General features: G+C 34.6%; 1 protein-coding gene and 1 long non-coding RNA gene across 4 annotated transcripts; one reads left to right on the plus strand and one right to left on the minus strand.

The window, feature by feature from the left end:
- The first annotated feature begins 186 nt into the window (after window positions 1-186).
- copz2 (COPI coat complex subunit zeta 2) lies at window positions 187-13105 on the plus strand. Of its 3 annotated transcripts, XM_082137835.1 has the most exons (10): window positions 188-298; window positions 1789-1857; window positions 1977-2061; window positions 4598-4689; window positions 4927-4982; window positions 6074-6151; window positions 9459-9510; window positions 11472-11510; window positions 11711-11743; window positions 12351-13105. In XM_082137835.1, the coding sequence occupies exons 1-10, from the start codon at window positions 239-241 to the stop codon at window positions 12396-12398; spliced, it is 612 nt and encodes a 203-aa protein (XP_081993961.1). In that variant the 5' UTR covers window positions 188-238; the 3' UTR covers window positions 12399-13105. The 3 variants fall into 3 exon arrangements, with proteins under 3 accessions (XP_081993962.1, XP_081993961.1, XP_081993963.1); XM_082137837.1 differs by lacking the exon at window positions 11711-11743; XM_082137836.1 differs by lacking the exons at window positions 11472-11510; window positions 11711-11743; window positions 12351-13105 and adding an exon at window positions 9786-10515 and having other exon boundaries at window positions 187-298.
- LOC309475185 lies at window positions 6319-9452 on the minus strand. The gene is made up of 2 exons (XR_014197536.1): window positions 8601-9452; window positions 6319-8552 (listed from the first exon to the last, which is right to left on the minus strand). It is a non-coding gene; the product is annotated as an uncharacterized lncRNA (long non-coding RNA).
- Window positions 13106-18224: the final 5119 nt, after the last annotated feature.

The raw sequence follows: 18224 nt of genomic DNA on the forward strand, positions 1-18224 counted from the left end.
CTTTCTATGCAAAACGGGTTACTCAATAGTAGAGCAAATGACATGACGCCAAAAATATTAATTTCGTTCCCAAGACTTCCCAACAAACGAGCTTACTATGAAAGCCGCCATTGTGGCTCCTGTACGGCAGCGCTGCCCAACCAGAACGCTATTGTAAGTTTGAGCCAACATGGCGGCTTGAGGGCTGTAGTTGCAGACACGCCCACTGTGAGTCAGAGGGTTTAGGAGCGCTACTGTAATGACAGCTCAAAGCTGTCCACGTCAACACTGTGCTACCACCATGGACTCCACGGCTCTGGTAAGATCTGTGTGCCATTTAATCGCTGTTTTTGTTTCTTTAATTCATTGTAAACGTTGAAATAGTCGATTGGCGACTGGCTTTAGCAGCTTGTGAGCAGTTTTTCATTTGGAATCTATGGAGAAATATGTTTTCGACAGCAACTATTTTCTCTTTATATTATTCTTAGGCTTAGCGTGCTAAGTTGGAACAATATTTAAGAAACTCTACATTTGACAACTTCTAAAAATGTGTGTCGTCTTGCAATACAAATGCTCGTGCATGTATTTTTTTTCCCTCGCGAAGAAACTCTACATTTGTCAACTACTGGAAATGTGTGTCGTCTTGTAATATAAATGCTCGTGTATGTATTCTTTTCCTCGCGAAAGCGAAATCATTGGTAGAAACCGATACGGTTTCTGTTTACGAGCGCACGGAAATTAATGTGATCAAACCATAACATTATTTTTCAGATTATGAATGGATCATTGTAGTGCACAATGCGAATGTATAGCCTAGTGTTTTCATTTCTTCCACGTCATTCTCCACTTGTGTTCAGTTTGTTCTGAAAGTTTTTTTTTTTTTTTTTTTTTTTTTTTTTGGTCTACGGGTCTAGTCGTGGAAGATGTGGCTTTTCAAAAGTGGACGTGGATGCCACGTCCTCGATGCGTCTCTGCCGGAGCGGAGCGCGCGCGCTGCCTGTTTGGTGCGCGTGATTGATTCCACAGGTGGATACTTGGAAGAGATCAGGGTTATTGCTTGCCATGGACTTTTTAATACTCTTATGAGTTGACCTGGCTATATAGACAACATAAATTCCAAATGCAAATTATTAATACTGTAGCTGTGGAAAAAATATTCTACAAAATACATACATTTAATGTGGGAAAAGGTGACATTTAAAGTACATTTCCTTATGATTTATTGAAAAGGAGTATTAGGCTATAAAAGGGTTCCTTTAAAAGGGTGATGTAACAAGGTTTTTACAGTTAATTTATTCATTACTAGTATTGTAAAACAAACAAACAAGTCTTTGCCTTAAGTCATTGTTTACACACAATAGAGCCCTTACTTGGATGGAATGCTTCATATTTTATTGTTATAATGAGCAAAATATATTAGTTAAATGGTCATGGGTAAGACTTTGCTTTACTGTGAAACAGATATTATAATTTACAAAGGGCAAAGTTTCATCGTTGGGCCCTGAAGGTGTGAGTCTCGAGACAGGATACTCTTGTATGCCAACCAGATGATCTGAAAAGGTGACCAAAGAATAGTTTTCTCCTTCTGTTCGCCTGGCTCAAGTTCTGTGATACACTCAGACTTTGAATCAGTGGTAGTCAGTGCATGACAGAACTTTGGCCCGGCCGGACCCAGTCGAGTGAAAGCCAACAAACAGCCTCTTCTAGGCATAATATAAGAGCATTTTAAGGTGTATTTATGACATCATAGAAACAAAAAATCCCCGTAATGTGAATTCTTGAAAATAATGTCGATTTATTTTCAACCAGGAACCCTCGCTGTACACCGTGAAGGCTGTCTTCATCTTAGACAACGATGGAAACAGACTGCTTTCAAAGGTGCTTAGACCCCTTCCTCCTTCTGATAATCTTTTCTTTTTACAGAAGATGGAAAAAGATCATCATGAATAACTATTTATGTACTGTGCAATTATATATGTTCTCATGTGCAATTACAGTACTACGATCTAGAGCTCTACCCTTCCATGAAAGAGCAGAAGAATTTTGAAATGAACGTCTTCAACAAAACACATAAAGCTGACAGTAAGTTCATTATTTAACAGTGTTTTGCTAACCTTCCCATTAAGTTACGAACATTTTCAGAACATTATCAAAGACCAGATAATTTTGAACGAACATTCTATTAACGTTATTGGAAGAGCGCTTTTTCTTCATAACTTTTGAGAGAACCTTGGCAGAACATTAGCTAAAGTTCTGAGAACATTCCCTGTTAGCTGGGATACTGCCAACTGTTTTGCTTGTAGTGATTAGACCTGATGGGCTGCTTTATGTTCCAACTCAAGCTCTTCTCTTCAGATCAGTGTTTCCTACCAAACTCAGGGGAGTTTAGAGACTCTATTGTGTCGATTAGGACCAGATCCACTCTAAGAAGTGTCCCAGATTAATCCCAGATCAAGTTTCAAACTAGTTTACAGTGGTTCATGGTCGTTAGATCTTGCAGTTGCAAGGTTCCTCTGGGGCTTGTAGGTCAGATTACTGGAAAACTGGGTGGAGAACCTGTTCTAGAATTCATAAATGTTTCTGTTACTTGCCCTGTGGGGTGAAGGAGTTTGACACCAGGATAACAAAACCACCCTGATCCTTTCACCTGTTTAGGTGTTAAATGTTTTAGCTTGGTCAAAATACACACCTGTATTTGTCTCTTTAAAGGTGAATCCGAGGTGAAACTGTCCGATTTGTTTAAATTTCTTGGAGTCGTTCTTGACGGAAAAGGGGCAAAAATAGCTTCTGACCTCCAAATGATTTGCTTCACATGAAACTTTTAGTAATCAGACACCCCGGCCTTTTAGGACAGCATCTCAAAGTAAAACACTGATCTGGGCTCAGATTTCCTAGTACATATTAATAGACAAAACTGAAACTGATCTTGAATTAGCACTAGAATTTTATGTGAAATGCAGTCACTGGACCTTTTTACTGTGCTGTATATTGCATTTTAGCACTGTAGTTTCTACGGTCTCATTCTACCCAGCTAACTGGGAAAGTTCTCAGAACTTTGGCTAATGTTAATGCTAAGTTTTGAACAAAACACTCCCTTCAGTAATGTTAATAAAATGTTCATTTAAAGTTATCTGGTCTTTAATAACGTCCTCAAAGTGTTAGCACAAAAATGTTATTTATACGTTTTGATACAATATGCTTTAAATCGGACATGGAAAGTGTTTTTCTGAAATGTTTTAGTTGGATGCTTCTCTGACGTTTTTTAAACATTGCTCTCATCATGTGTGCAAAATAATAAAAGGGAATTTTCCCCCTTTTCCTCTCATAACCAAGAAAAATATTTTAAAAAAACTTGATGATTTTAACGTTCAGACAACATTCAAAAATAACATTTTCATAGCTTAAATCAGGGGTGTCCAAACTTGGTCCTGAAGGGCCACTGTCCTGCAAAGTTTGGCTCTAACTTGCCTCTAGTATCCCTATAGACCTTGATTAGCTGCTTTAGGTGTGTTTATTTGGGGTTGGAGCTGAACTCTGCAGGACAGTGGCCCTCCAGGAGCAAGATTAGACTGCATGCATTTTGTGGAAGAACATTGTTTTGGTTGTGCTTCGGCTCTGCATGACTGTGTGGATGAACTGGATTCTTTCTCAAAACTAAAAAAAGAGAGGGAGATTACTGCTCATACTGCTCATAAAACATAAGCTGAAGACGTTCCTGTAGCTTTACCCATTAATAGACATGGTACTTCATTACAAATAAATTCCAGCACAGCTACAACAACCAAAATGAAAAGAGCCTTCACAATAGATAATGTTTTACAATGAACTCTGTTGGAGAGCTACATATGGCAATTTATCTGTTCAATAAAATACCTTACTCACCTGTTGAGTGATAAAAACACCATCTCTGTGTCGCTTTTACAACATTTCAAATCCCTCAGTTCTCACCATCTCCAAAAAGCAAAGCCTATGTTGATTTTTGTTTTATTACGAGCTCTGTCGTGACTCTCTCAGCATAAAAAAAAAAAAAAAAAAAACGGGTGATTTCCGGAGGTTCAAGAATTAGCTTCTTTTTGCGAAGCAAAATTAGCAATCTTTCTCGCTCGTTGTGACAACTAACCTATACCACACCATGCATGCGTCAAAGTAGCCGGAGCAACTTTTCTCTATTTACGAGAGATGATGAGACACACACGGGCCAGTGACGTATGTACACTATTTCCCACGAAAACCATCCTGTAAGGTCTAAAATATAAACACTTATAATAGGCATACCATAGTGAATCAGAGTAAGATACATAATGTACCTTTATCGGGAATGTTAGCAAAATCTTTTTAGAACATATTTTTGTTAGCTGGGTATCTCTATCATGTTGCCCATTAAATAAATAAATACATCTATAAGGTTAATCAAGACTAACTTTGTTGGCAGGACAAAGACTTGCCTGAAAGTGTAAAAAAAAAGAATAGATAATTTCTGTGATGTTTCTATAACTGAATATACACTTATATTCAAATAAATATATGTATATCTAAACAAATATTCAGATGTACAAATATATATAAATGAATGTATATCTTATGTATTTTAAGTCTTCTGGTTCATGTGTGTGCACAGATGAGATTTCCTTCATAGAAGGGATGACGATAGTCTACAAGAGCAGCATAGACTTGTTCTTCTATGTAGTTGGCAGCGCTCAGGAGAATGAGGTAAGTCATGTATGCAGATGAGTTGGCCTGTAATTGGCTGGAATGTTGTCCATACTCACTCATTTTGCATGTGACAGTAATTCATTATGACCATTATAGAGAGCTGGTCGTTTTTGGACAGTATTTGACATCACTGTCATTTTGTTCCTCTAAGAGGATACAGATTTAACAAAAATTCAGCTGTGAATCATTCCATTTCCTTTTCTGACTCGCTTCCTGTATTTGTCTGATCCTCAGCTCATGTTAATGGCAGTGCTGAACTGCTTGTTTGAGTCTCTCAATCAGATGTTGAGGTGAGTTCATGCTCTGATATAATATATATATATATATATATATATATATATATATATTAGTGCTGGGCAAAGATTAATCGCGATTAATCGCATCCAAAATAAAAGTTTGTGTTTGCATAATATATGTGTGTGTACTGTGTATAATTATTTTGTATACTGTATATAAATACAAACATATGCATGTATATATTTAAGTTTTTTTTTTTTATATATAAATTATTTATATTTATATATAATATAAATTATGTATAAATATATATACAGTATATACATGCAAATATTTCTTAAATAAATACATGCATATGTGTGTATTTATATATACAAAATAATTATACACAGTACACGCACATATATTATGCAAACACAAACTTTTATTTTGGATGCGATTAATCGCGATTAATCTTTGCCCAGCACTAATATATATATACATACATACTAGCGTTTAAAAGTTTTACTTTTATTCAGGGATGAAATACATTGATCAAAAGTGACAGTGAAGACATTTATAATGTTACAAAAGATTTCTATTTCAAATAAATGTTTTTTTTTTTTTTTACTTTCTATTCATCAAAGAATCCTTAATGTAGGTATATCACAGTTTCCACAAAAATATTTTCAACTGATAATAATAATAAATGTTTCTTGAGCATTAATTCAGCATTTTAGAATGATTTCTGAAGGATCATGTGATTAATTCCTGGTGAAAATTAGGAATAGGATTAAATAACAACAAAATTATAATAATAAATAAATGCAGCCTTGGTGAGCATATTAGACACTTCTTTAAAAAAAAAAACATAAAAAAAAATGTACCCCACCCCAAACTTTTGACCAGCAGTGTATGAAATCTGAGGCCATGTAATATTAGGACAACACTACAGCCAGTGTATGTTTTGATATTTAAGAGCAGTTCCACTGACACCGTGTGCCGCTCTAGCTGCCCTTTAGGCTGATTCATGTCAGAATTCACCGAATTCTAGGCATGCACGCCTTCTGTGGTCACCATGGAAACTGGTGAAGGGCAGCACAAGATGTCAAGGATGTCACAGTAGAAGACTTGTGTGCTCAGGTGTCTGCTTCTTTTCCAACAGGAAGAATGTGGAGAAAAGGACTCTGCTGGATAATATGGATGGAGTGTTCCTAGTGGTGGATGAAATCATCGATGGAGGGTAAATATTAAATAATAAATGATTCTCTTTTAGGACCTGCACATTCACTTAGAACAGCAAGAGAACATACACTACAATTCAAAAGTTTGGGATCAGTAAGATTTATGTTTTTAAAATTTCGTATGCTCACCATGGCTGCATTTATTTGATCAAAAATACACACACACAAAAAAAAATATTCCTGTGATGTCAAAGCTGTATATTTAGGATCATTACTCCAGTCTTCAGTGTCACATAACCCTTCAGAAATCATTCTTATATGATGATTTGATGCTCAAAAAACATTTATTATTATTATCATCAATGTTGAGAACAGTCTATTTTAATTTTTTTATTTTTTTTCAGGATTTATTGATGAATAGGAAGTTTAAAATAATGGTCACTTTTGGTCAATGTAATCTGTTTTTGCTGAATAAAATTGTTATTTAAAAAAATTGTACTGACCCCAACTCTTGAATTGTAGTGTGCTGTTCTTAATTACACAAATTGTAAAATAGATCTGTGTTGTAAGTGTATAGTGTCGCCATTAAAGGTGATGGGTATAACAATATATTAAAGAATACATACCGCAAAACAATATATTAAATTTAAGTAAATAAAATAAAAATGCTCTATTTTGCCTATATTTGCTATTAAGTAAAATAAATGATTATAAAAATTTAAATTATAGGCCACAGTTAAAGAGGTCATGACATGGATTATTTTATTATTTTAATATGCTCCTTGAGGTTCACTTATAATGTTAATAAAACATTTTGCACAAAAGAACCCAAAATATTTATGTGTAAAAACTATTATTTTCAACCTTCATTCTGAAATGAGCTGTTTTTAAGGCGCGGCTCCTTTAAGGCTTATCAGTAAACAGTCACTGTCATGATTGGCTAATGTCATTGCGTAGAAAACGGTATCAATGCCCAGTCATGAGTAAGTGTTTAGAAAACATTGTCCAAATAAAACCATCATTTAAAGACAAATCATTATGAATTATCATCTTTAAACAAAAGTTTCTTTGCTAACTCTCCATTACACTGTGCCTGGTTTACAAAACAATCTGCAGTCAAATGCTCTGAACAAACATAATTTTCCGACATGATCCAGGACGCCATTAAAATAAACCATCCACTTTTTTCCAACGCTGGGATCCTTCTGAAGTCTGTACAGAGACGCGAACGAGCTAAACTGGAGCTCAGCAAACGGTCTTTCACTCTTCCATTTGTCCTGTTGTTGGCAGACTGAAGTCATGAAGCATGTCAGAAACAACATGCATCTGTATGTATCCATCCAGTCTAGATTAGATAGTGATTATAATGGTTTCTATTGGCTTTTGACACGATGCTCGCATCTGGGGCTGGTTGCATAAACTGCTAAGACTAGTCTTACAAGTTAGTCATCCAATTTTTTTTTCTTTATCTGACGTGTACGCAGACTGGTGCATAGATATATACAATAGATGTCGCCTTAAAGACATTCGTTCCAATGAACTGCCGTAGACAAGGCGACATCTAGTGTGTATATATCTATGCACCAGTCTGCATACACGTCAGATCAGATCACTCGGACATGGCTGTGTATAAGTGGTAAAAACGATATAAATACTGTTCGTTTTCTCACACAAACCGCTCGTTTCGTGTCTTAGGCCATCAATGTGTACTTACGATGGGGAATTGTTTAATTTGGATGACGGGGAATTGTTTTAATTTGGACTCTGTGCATGCTCTTTGAGACAGTGACCATCGACCTGCATTATATGACTGACAGACAAGAACGGTTTGACCTAAAAATATCAAAATTGAAACTACTGCGGAAAAAAAGACACCTACATCTTGGATGCCCTTGAGGTAAGCTAAAACATACCAAAAATTAATTTCAAAGTGAACTATCCCTTTAATACTACAAAATATGCCCGATGTTACAGTTTCTGCACTTGCCGCCCAGAACAAAAGAGCACATCCCAATCGAGTGAAGGGATTGCTGAAACTGAAATGGAAGCACACATCTTACGTAATTCTAAAACTAAAACACGTCTATTTAGCCTCACATACTGACTTTATTTGTAGGTCATACTGTTTTAATACCCTGTATTTTCTTTCTCATTTTTAGGAAAAGCACTTAATTACCATTGTTTATTTCTATACCAAATGTCATACACTTGCAATGAAGCTAAAAATATAAACAACTACATCATTATGTTGATATCCTATATTTTTACAATAAAACTTACGACAAACATGTCTTCTAATATCCTCAGTTGTTGCGTATACCGAGCTGCATCGAACACATTTGTAAATTACTTTCCTTGAACCCATTGTGCGAGTTCACTTTAATATCGCGTGCTTTATATACATGTTGCTGCTGATTGGACTGCAGTTCTGACACACCCACCAAACAAGAGAAAACGTATCTCAAACTCCGTTGCACACCGATGCGCGCCATTTCCAGGAAACATGACGTTCAACGCGGAAACCGTAGCAAAACTTTGCGCACCGTTTTGAACTTGAACGTGCCCCTGGTGTGAGTGAGTGGAGGCGGGGATAATTTGCATATTCATTGAACCGCATATACTAAATGAGGCAAGGGTGTAGAGTTACATTCAAGCTATTTTAAGGCATGAATAATTATTTTTCAAAGGAAAAAAAACATTTAAAAAATGTAATTTTTGGTGATCTAATGTGAGTTTTAACTTTAAGGGATAAAATGATTGACTACAGGGGGACTTTAAGCGACTGAACGATAGTGGGCGGGGCCTATGGTGCGATGATGTATAACTATTTGTCAATGTCTTGCTCTGGAGGCGGGCATATGCAAATGTATTTGCTTGTTTAACATCACAGATCCTGCAATGTCAAGTTGTTTTGGAGCTTGATTAAATAAATGCTTTGTTAATAATGAGGAGGGCGTTTTAAACTCTGAAACTTGCAGGATGTTTTAGTAGTACAAAGATATGTCAAAAGATCAAGGCAAATTTGACTTCTCATGTCATGACCCCTTTAAATGAACATAAGAACAGATAATGTTTTTTTTTTGACTAAATTTACCAACTTTTAACTGTTAAAAGGACTTTCTTCCATGAGCAGACTGATTTTATTTTGTGATCTTAATTTAGACTTTTTAGATTCAATTTTATTTATGGTTCTTCTCCATCACAGCTGTCAACCACTATGGAATTTTTTTTTATTATTATTTTTACTTCATTTACTTCATGAACGTCATCAGGGGGAAGATAGTGGCCTAATAAGATCCACCCATAAAATAAATTAACTTCAATTTCTAAACTTGATTCATATGTTGCTCTTAAACTTGTTTACAGGGTGATCTTGGAGAGTGACCCCCAACAGGTCATTGAAAAGGTCAACTACAGGGTAAGAGACTGTATCAGTGCTTGTTTTCCGTATCTATGAGTTGTGCTTCACAACGCTCTGAGAGTTTGTTATTGAACCCCAGACATTCGTCAGATAGGCTATATCAATAGTATACTGCAAGTCAGCACAGTTTCTAGCTCTTTACCCTGAAGCACTGCTTCCTGTCTTTAGAAATTAGCTTGGCACATCATTTCAGCTTGACAGGAAGTTCCCTTTTTCCTTTTGCCCAGTTTAGTCATGCACGCAGACTAAATGTCCCTCTCTTGCCCTGTCAGTGTGTGTCGGAGCAAGCGTATGGCTTCGTCCTTTTTGATTACATCACTGGTAACGTGGAGGGCCAAGGAGAGAGACGAGAGCTACTGTAGCTCTCCTTCAGCCCCCTTCCTCTCTCCCTCTGCTTTAGAGACTAGAGAGAGAGAGAGAGGGATGAGGGTGAGAGAGTGGGCAGGTAACTGCATGGCATGCACAAGCGTGTGTGAGGCTCACATGAGGAACCGCTGTAACCGAGGGAGTCGATCAATAATAAGAAAATGTCCCGCTGACATCTGACCGTAAAGCTTTTGCTGCGGAGTGGGAGACACTGAGTCACATCTTTGAGTTACGCTCACATAAACTCACTCAGTCAATAACCGGCATGATTTCAGCAGTCCACACTTCTGATTTATGATATTATGAGTTGGATTTTTTTTACTTCAGTGCAAAGGGGAAGACACTGTCCCACTTCACATAATATTTAAAAATACATCAAAATACAAATAGAAAATAATGTTAAATTAAGGTCTAATCTAAAGATCTAGTCTCAGACAAATGTATTTAGTAAATACATCTTTAAAAATATATATATTTTGAATGAATTTGAAAATTAAATGAATTAAATGTAATGTATTATTTTTTATTAGTTGTAAAATTGCTATGTATTATCTGTGAATACATTTTAGCAGCTATGGAACATTTTATTTTGTTATGTTTTACACTTTTTAGACCCAATTTTACTGATGGTCCTACTCCAATACAGTTGTCAATCAATATGGATTATATATAAATATAAATATATATATATATATAAAAATAAAAAAATAAGAAAATAATATATATATATATATATATATATATATATATATATATATATATATATATATATAAAAATATATATATATAAAATATAAATATATATATATATATATAAAATATAAATATATATATAAATATATATATATATATATATATATATATATATATATATATATATATAAATAATATATATATATATAAAATATATATATAAAATATAAATATATATATATATATATATATATATATATATCAATGTCAAAAAAAACAAAAATACAGAGAGATAACACAGTTAAATAATCTAATCTAATTTTGTATCTAATCTAATATATATATATATATATTTTTTCTTTTTTCTTTTTTGTAAAATTGCAGTCTATTATATTTGAATACATTTTAGCAGCTAGGGCACTTTTTGTGATCTTTGGATATTTTAGTAAATTTGAGCAATGGTCCTGTTCTAGTAATAGTGGTCAACCAAATATGGCTTTTTAATGGTCAGTGATAATATGATTGATTGCTGAAATAATGCCATAATGCCATAAAAGAAAATGTTTAATATCCATGATCAAGGGCGAACTAACCCTTCTGTTAACATGGGCAAGCTGGCATCATCATCAGCCGAAGATATTTACAGATGATTTTGGAACACAAATGTTCTCTCTATATTTTCTCTACAGCTTTGGGACACTATTTTTGCCCTTTAGTGATGTTTAACAGTAGTGGCAGATGAGTTGTGGTGTGTTATTGATCTTAACCTTCACTTTGCTATAGAGTAACCTAAGTATGAAACATCTTGCACGATTTGTCTGGCTTGGTTGGTTACGGTTTATGTCGGTTAATTTTGTCATTTGTAATTGTAATTTGTCCTGTTTTTGGTTACTTTACAGGCAGATGAAAACCCATTATCAGAACAGAGTGTGGCACAGGTATAAACACACATATACTATATAAAAACATACAAACTTTTCCCACCTGTTAAAGTTTGTTGTGAAACATTTTAAAGCTCCACACTAAAATGTCTGAAATGTTTCCCTTTCTGTCTAACTCTCTTTAACGCCTGCACTGTGATTAACACCATTATCCCCTGTCTCGCTCTAACCTTTGCCACTAACTCTAACCTTGACAGCACATCACTGAGAAACTGGCTCTCACCTCTAATGTAAGTGCATGAATGCTCACTCTCACACACGTGTATGCGGATACTTTTAAGCGCTTAAAAATGAAAAATTTGATCTTTAGGGTAAATTTTTCAAATATTTTGTTAAAGTGACAACAGATGTGTAGTGTGGGACTGAAACTAATCTAAAGTGAAGTTTAATTCTAAAAGAGACCGCTGTAAAGAAACTTCCAGTCTAATACTGTGGTCTTCAGATGCCCCCTTGTGGCCGTAATATAAAGTTGTTAGTTTATTGGGGAACTTTTGTCATAGCTACACCTCATTATTGCACTATTCAGCCTTGTATTGTGTCACATTATTTTAATTGCATATTTCATAATAGTGTTTATTTAGCTAGATAATATAAAATCTGATCAATTTAAAATGCTGTTTTACAACTATATTGCATTGATTCAGTGGGGGCTTTTTATTATTATTACTCACAAAATATGGTAGGTATTTGAAATATGTCCAAAAAACATATTAACTGATTAACAACTAACAACTACATGTCATGAATTGCACATGTGGAGTAATGCTGCTTTTTGAAGTGTGTTGCAGTGTTTGGGGTTGATCACTGAATGTTCACTGAAATTCTTTGATTTTTCAGGTGTTACAGTCAGCAAAGGAGCAGATCAAGTGGTCGATTCTAAAATAAAATATCTTGAAGGAATCTGTAAATTATTGAAAGGGAATTTCAATTTTATATTTCAATTTTTAATTATTTGTAATTTAATTAATTGTAGAAGTGCAATTATGAGTTGCATCTCATGTTTAGTGCTGAAATATTTATATTTTTGTCAAAAGTGGGTCATTTCCGTTTTTTAAATGACATAAAATGTGTTGTCAATGCACAAATACCTGTCTATTTCCAAAGCAGCTTTAAAGCAATTACAAATTGTGTAATTTTTTATTTTTTTATTTTTATTTTTTTTGCTGTTCTGTTTAGGGGAGGTATATTTTGCTTCAGCATGGCCTGTGATAAATAATCACAGATCGTTACTTGATTGTCTAAACTTGTTTTAGTCCTGTCAATTTTGTCTTTGTTTTTTAGTCATGGCTGCTTTAAAACCTTTTGTCAAAAATATAATTCACAAAGTTTTGTTACATTAGGCTTATGACTAAATATTTTGCTATTATACATGTAAATTGTTTAAATGACAAAGAGGCAATATTATTAAGTATAATAGGCTACAATGAATATAAAACAAAATAACAGTGAGTTACATTTACATATGAATAGCAAAATATATTTTATTTACTAGGATTTATTTTATAGTAACTGTGTATCTCCTGAATGTTTTAATGGGAAATAATTACGGACGAACATGTGACTAAAAACGAATAAATATGTTTTTTATAGCATTTGTTTGGTCGTTTCTGTCTTCGAGTCTGTATGACAGCGACAGTGATGCCGCTTCTCTATTGGTGAGAGACGTGTGAATCTGGACCAATCAGATTTGTGTTATCCTGCATAAATACTATTAATTACAGGAGGGTGTGGCTTAGTCTGCCATTGGATGGTGTAGGCCAATGGAAATCGCAGATCCGAGTCTCCACCTATGACTGAAGCCGAGGGATAGCCTCAAGCCGTGACTGGCCACAGTTAATAAAGGTGGGTGTTGACTTTTGAAAGAGGAGGAGACATTCAACACCCAATCACATTTTATTCTTTCTGTTCGTATTCATGCAATAGCCTATTATGATATGGATATGTATGTAGCATATCTATGTAGACAGCCGATGCCTGTCGAATTAGACCTGTTAGCACTAAATTAAACCTCAAATTCTAGGCCTACTTCTATTTCCTTTACGCCTTTAAATATATTTTATAAATTTGGAAATTATGATGCTAATAATGCTTAGGCTATATAAGCACTGAAAATTAACCAAATATTTTGTTAAATAGTTTCAAATGTTAATTACTTTTAGAGGTTAAATTTAGTTTCATTTAATAGATAGGGCTAATTTTTATCGTCACAACGAATAACAACGACAACTGCAAATAACACATAAAGTAGACTAGCCTATTCATAAACAGCTGCAATAGGCTAAATAGGCTGTAGGATCTACTTTATAAGCATGATGCACAATTTATAAAATAAAACGCGAAAATCATCATCGATCTTAAAATATCGTCATCGAAAATCATCGAAAATAAAATAATAATAGGCTATTTCATTTGAGCGTATAGCCTACACGTTTATTAAATATTATTTATAAGTAATAGCCTAATCACTGACACCAGCAAACCCCTTTTTTGACCATAAACATAAAAAAACAAGATAAAACCCGTAGAATCGTTTGTAGCCTATACTAAAATGAATATAGCCTAGGCTATTCCAGGGCATAATATAATAAAAGTGGATTTATTGTTGTTTATAATGTTGCTTAGTTTTTTTGTATGCTGCATGAATACAGCTTCAGTTCTGTTACGGTGATACCTAGGCTATTTTTTAGGCTATATCGTGATAATTAAAACAGATTATAAATTGATTAATGTGCATCTGTGTTGGAAACAACACAAATTTAACAAACATCGAGACTCAAAATCGTGACGTATTGAAACAAAATCATATGTTCCTCAGCATAACATTTGAATTCTCATAAAATGTTAGTAGGCCTAAGATATTTCCCAACGCGGTCGTAAAAAATGACAGTGGATTTTATTTATTTTTATCATCATTGTTAGGCTAATTCATCTTCTTAGATTCACCTACTATTTAACGTCACAATAAGTTCAGTCATTTCCTACTCAATTTTTTGTTGTTGATTTTTAGATTTCAACTTGATTTTCTTGATCTGTTAGGCCTATTTTAAAAGAACCTGAATACGTCAGCAATGAATGGTTTCAGAAGGTTTATTTTTATTTAATTTTTTAATTTTTTTAATTTTTAAATGTTATATATATATATATATATATATATACATATATATATATGAAGAGTTCAGATGCAAAAGCCTCTAAGTGCCGTCTGAAATTTTCTTCTAGAATGATAATTTTTATCAAGCTCGTACATTTAAGTTCAGTAATTTCACTTAAATGACAATTAAAATTACCTATTAATTGTCATTTAAGTGAAATTACTGAACTTAAATATACGAGCTTGATCAAAATTATCATTCTAGAAGAAAGTTTCAGATGGCACTTAGAAGCTTTTGCATCTGAACTCTTCATATATATATATATATATATATATATATATATATATATATATACATATATATATATACATACATACATACATACATACATACATATGTGTATATATATATATATGTATGTATGTATGTATGTATGTATGTATGTATGTATGTATGTGTATATGTAATTTATTTTTTACTGTTGGTAGGCCTACTGCATGCACCGACCCATTTATAGAGAAATATCAACTGAGAGAAAGCACTGGATGTTTAGGGGTGTCATGGCATTGGCCACGTGACATGGAAGCGCTCATTATCACACTGAGATGTGAGGAGGTTGATCAGCGCGAGCGCAGCGGAATATAAATATATATAGGCCTATATGTAGTAGCCTACGTTAATCACTCACTTCTTTGTTTAGTTTTATATATTTTCTTGTGGCAGTTTTGAAGGGATTTCAAATATATACGCAAATAATCAGTCAATTATGGCAGCAACTCAATGCATTTAGGCGTGTATCCTCAAGACGATCCAGTGCTGAAGTGCAAACTGAGCATCAGAATGGGGAAGAAATGTGATTTAAGTGACTTTGAATGTGGCATCGTTCTTGGTATTTCAGAAACTGCTGATCTACTGTGATTTTCCCTCACAACCATCTCTATAGGATTTACGGAGAATGATCCGAAAAAGACTAAATATCCAGTGAACGGCAGACCATGCCTTGTTGGTGCCAGAGGTCAGAGGAGAATGGCCTGGTTCGAGCTGATAGAAAGTCAGTAGGCCTAACTCAAATTAGCACTTGGCACAGGTCCGCAGAAGAGCATCTCTGAATGAACATCACATCAAACCTTGAAGCAGATGGACTACAGCAGCAGAAGACACACAGGTGCCACTCCTGTCAGCTAAAAACAGGCTAAAATTCACACGGATTCACCTAAATTGGACATTAGAAGATTGGAAAAACTTTGCCTGGTCTGATGAGTCTCGATTTCTGCTGTGACATTCAGATGGTAGAGTCAGAAATGAGTGTAAACAACATGGATCCTTCCTGCCTTGTATGGTGTAATGATGTGGGGGATATTTTCTTGGCACACTTTGGGTCCCTTAGTACCAGTTGAGCATAGTTTATACTCCACAGTATTGATGCCGACCATGTCCATCTCTTTATGGCCACAGAGTCTTCTGATGGCTGCTTCCAGCAGGATAACATGGCATGTCACAAAGCTCAAATCATCTCAAACTGGTTTCTTGAACATGACAATGAGTCGATATGGACCAACATATCTGAGGAATGTTATTCAGTCATTGTAAAATGTAAAATGTATTGAAACAAATGTTTGAAATGTGGAAAAACTGTTAACAGGATTTTTAAGTGTCTTTTTTTTTTTTTTTCAGAAGCACAAGTAAGGCCAGGAGGAGTGAATGATTGTGACGTGTTTGTCGTTTGCGCCATCTAGTGGACAATTGAAAATCTACACTGTCCTCTTGGAAAAGCCAGATTCTCACCACCAAAAGCAAGATTAGGTTTGTTTTGCATCTCATTAGACACAGCTCTTTCCTATATATTAAATACGTCTTTATTCAGCCTGCTTTGTTGGCTGCCGTGTTTAAAGTTTAAACCAGCTGAACATCACCTTGTCCAGGACGTGAAACCATCTAAAAGACAAGCAAAGACCAACAAACCAGCATCCCTTTACAGCATCCATTCTCCCAAACATATCATGGATGTATTTTTAACCCTTGTTGAAATCCATCATTTATGGCTTCATGCTTCCTGCATGTAATTATACGGAGGGGTCACTCAGCGAACGCATGACACATGTGTGGCTGCATCTTCACATCCTCAGGAAATGTGTTTTTAAGAGAGTAGCGGGTGTTAATAGATTTCAGATCGCTTGCAGCTGCCCTCACAAAGAGCTTCAAAGTGAAGAAGCATCAGATGAAAGAACGTCACTTCATCTGTCACAGACATCTTCATGGGACAGAGACACGCAACGCTGTGTGCTCGTCCCGAAATACAGCTGAGGTCATGACTGCACGCTAGTTTCCTCAAGGACTTAACCTTGAGAGTATTTGTCTATATTTTTCTCACTTTTTTTGCCATGAGAAAACTGACTGTTTTTCCTGTGCTGGATAGTTTATTGACACGATGAAAGATAAACTTATGCATAAATGACATAAAGCCGTAAGTGAAATAGCTGGAGTTATGCACTTTGAAGGCCTTAGATTCATTAACACAAAAAAGTGGATTCAGAACTGACAGCTGTCAGTCAAGTGTTACTGTACCATAGACAGCAGAGTGTATTGCTACTGTCAGTTTGTCTCCAGTAAAACCAAACATTAAAAAAACAAATAAAACATTTTAGTTCACATTGATTTTACAATTAATTTGATTTTAAAGAAATTATGAATTTTTATTTACAAGCTTGAGGGAAAAATATAAAAAATGATTGCCGACACTTCTTCATCATAAATTCTAATCCTCATCCTACAGATCTGAGGCCAGTTGCATTATGTTAAGACATTGTCTTAAGATCTATGACCCAGCAGTTAGTCAAGGAACAGTTAGTCTTACTTTTCGGTATCAAATTAGGCCCAATGCATGTTTTTATGTAACTGACTTAAAAAAGTTATGAACAGTCTTAAAGAAAAAAGTTTGATGACTAACTTGTAAGACTATGGCGGTCTTACAAGTTAGTAAGACCACTATATACACCCATATACAGTTTTTCCCTTCATATTTAGTAATATTATTGATTTGACACCACTAACACTGTAGGATGAAGCTCAATAATGACACTATTGTCTTCTGTAGAGTTGCTTTATATAGTTAGTGAATTAACTTTACAGTTATTGAACTGAACTGAATCGTCACTGAACTGAAAAATGCTTATATTTGATGAAGTTTGCATCATTAATTCTGTTATACTTTCATGTATATTACTTTAAAGCTGCTTCGAAACAATTACTATTGTATAAAGCGCTATAAAAATAAACGTGACTTGATTGACTTCCAGTTCCTCAACGGCCTGACACCGACTTTCACCTCTGAAGGAAGACTGAACTACACATGCTGCTATACATGGCGTCGCTTTGGCACTTTACTAAGCACCGGCTGAATTTGTCATTCAAACTAAAGAAATAAAATGTTCCTTTTAGGTGTAATATTTGCCCCCTGAATTTGATTTTCAGAGTAATATTTGGTACATTTATGAGGACATATTCTTTCTAACCATATATTCTCTCTGCATAACATGATGGCAATTAAATCAATTCACAATGTGAATCATTAGATGTTTTCATTAAGCTCTTACTAATTATATAACATACATTTTAACAC

The sequence above is a fragment of the Leuciscus leuciscus genome (genome assembly GCF_965113295.1).
Source record: "Leuciscus leuciscus genome assembly, chromosome: 1".
NCBI classification, from domain to species: domain Eukaryota; kingdom Metazoa; phylum Chordata; class Actinopteri; order Cypriniformes; family Leuciscidae; genus Leuciscus; species Leuciscus leuciscus.

Coding starts and splice junctions, on each gene's coding strand:
- copz2 (XM_082137835.1), top strand. CDS start 239: ATGACAGCTCAAAGCTGTCCACGTCAACACTGTGCTACCACCATGGAC. Junction 299..1,788: donor CCATGGACTCCACGGCTCTG/GTAAGATCTGTG, acceptor ATTTTCAACCAG/GAACCCTCGCTGTACACCGT. Junction 11,511..11,710: donor CAGAACAGAGTGTGGCACAG/GTATAAACACAC, acceptor TAACCTTGACAG/CACATCACTGAGAAACTGGC.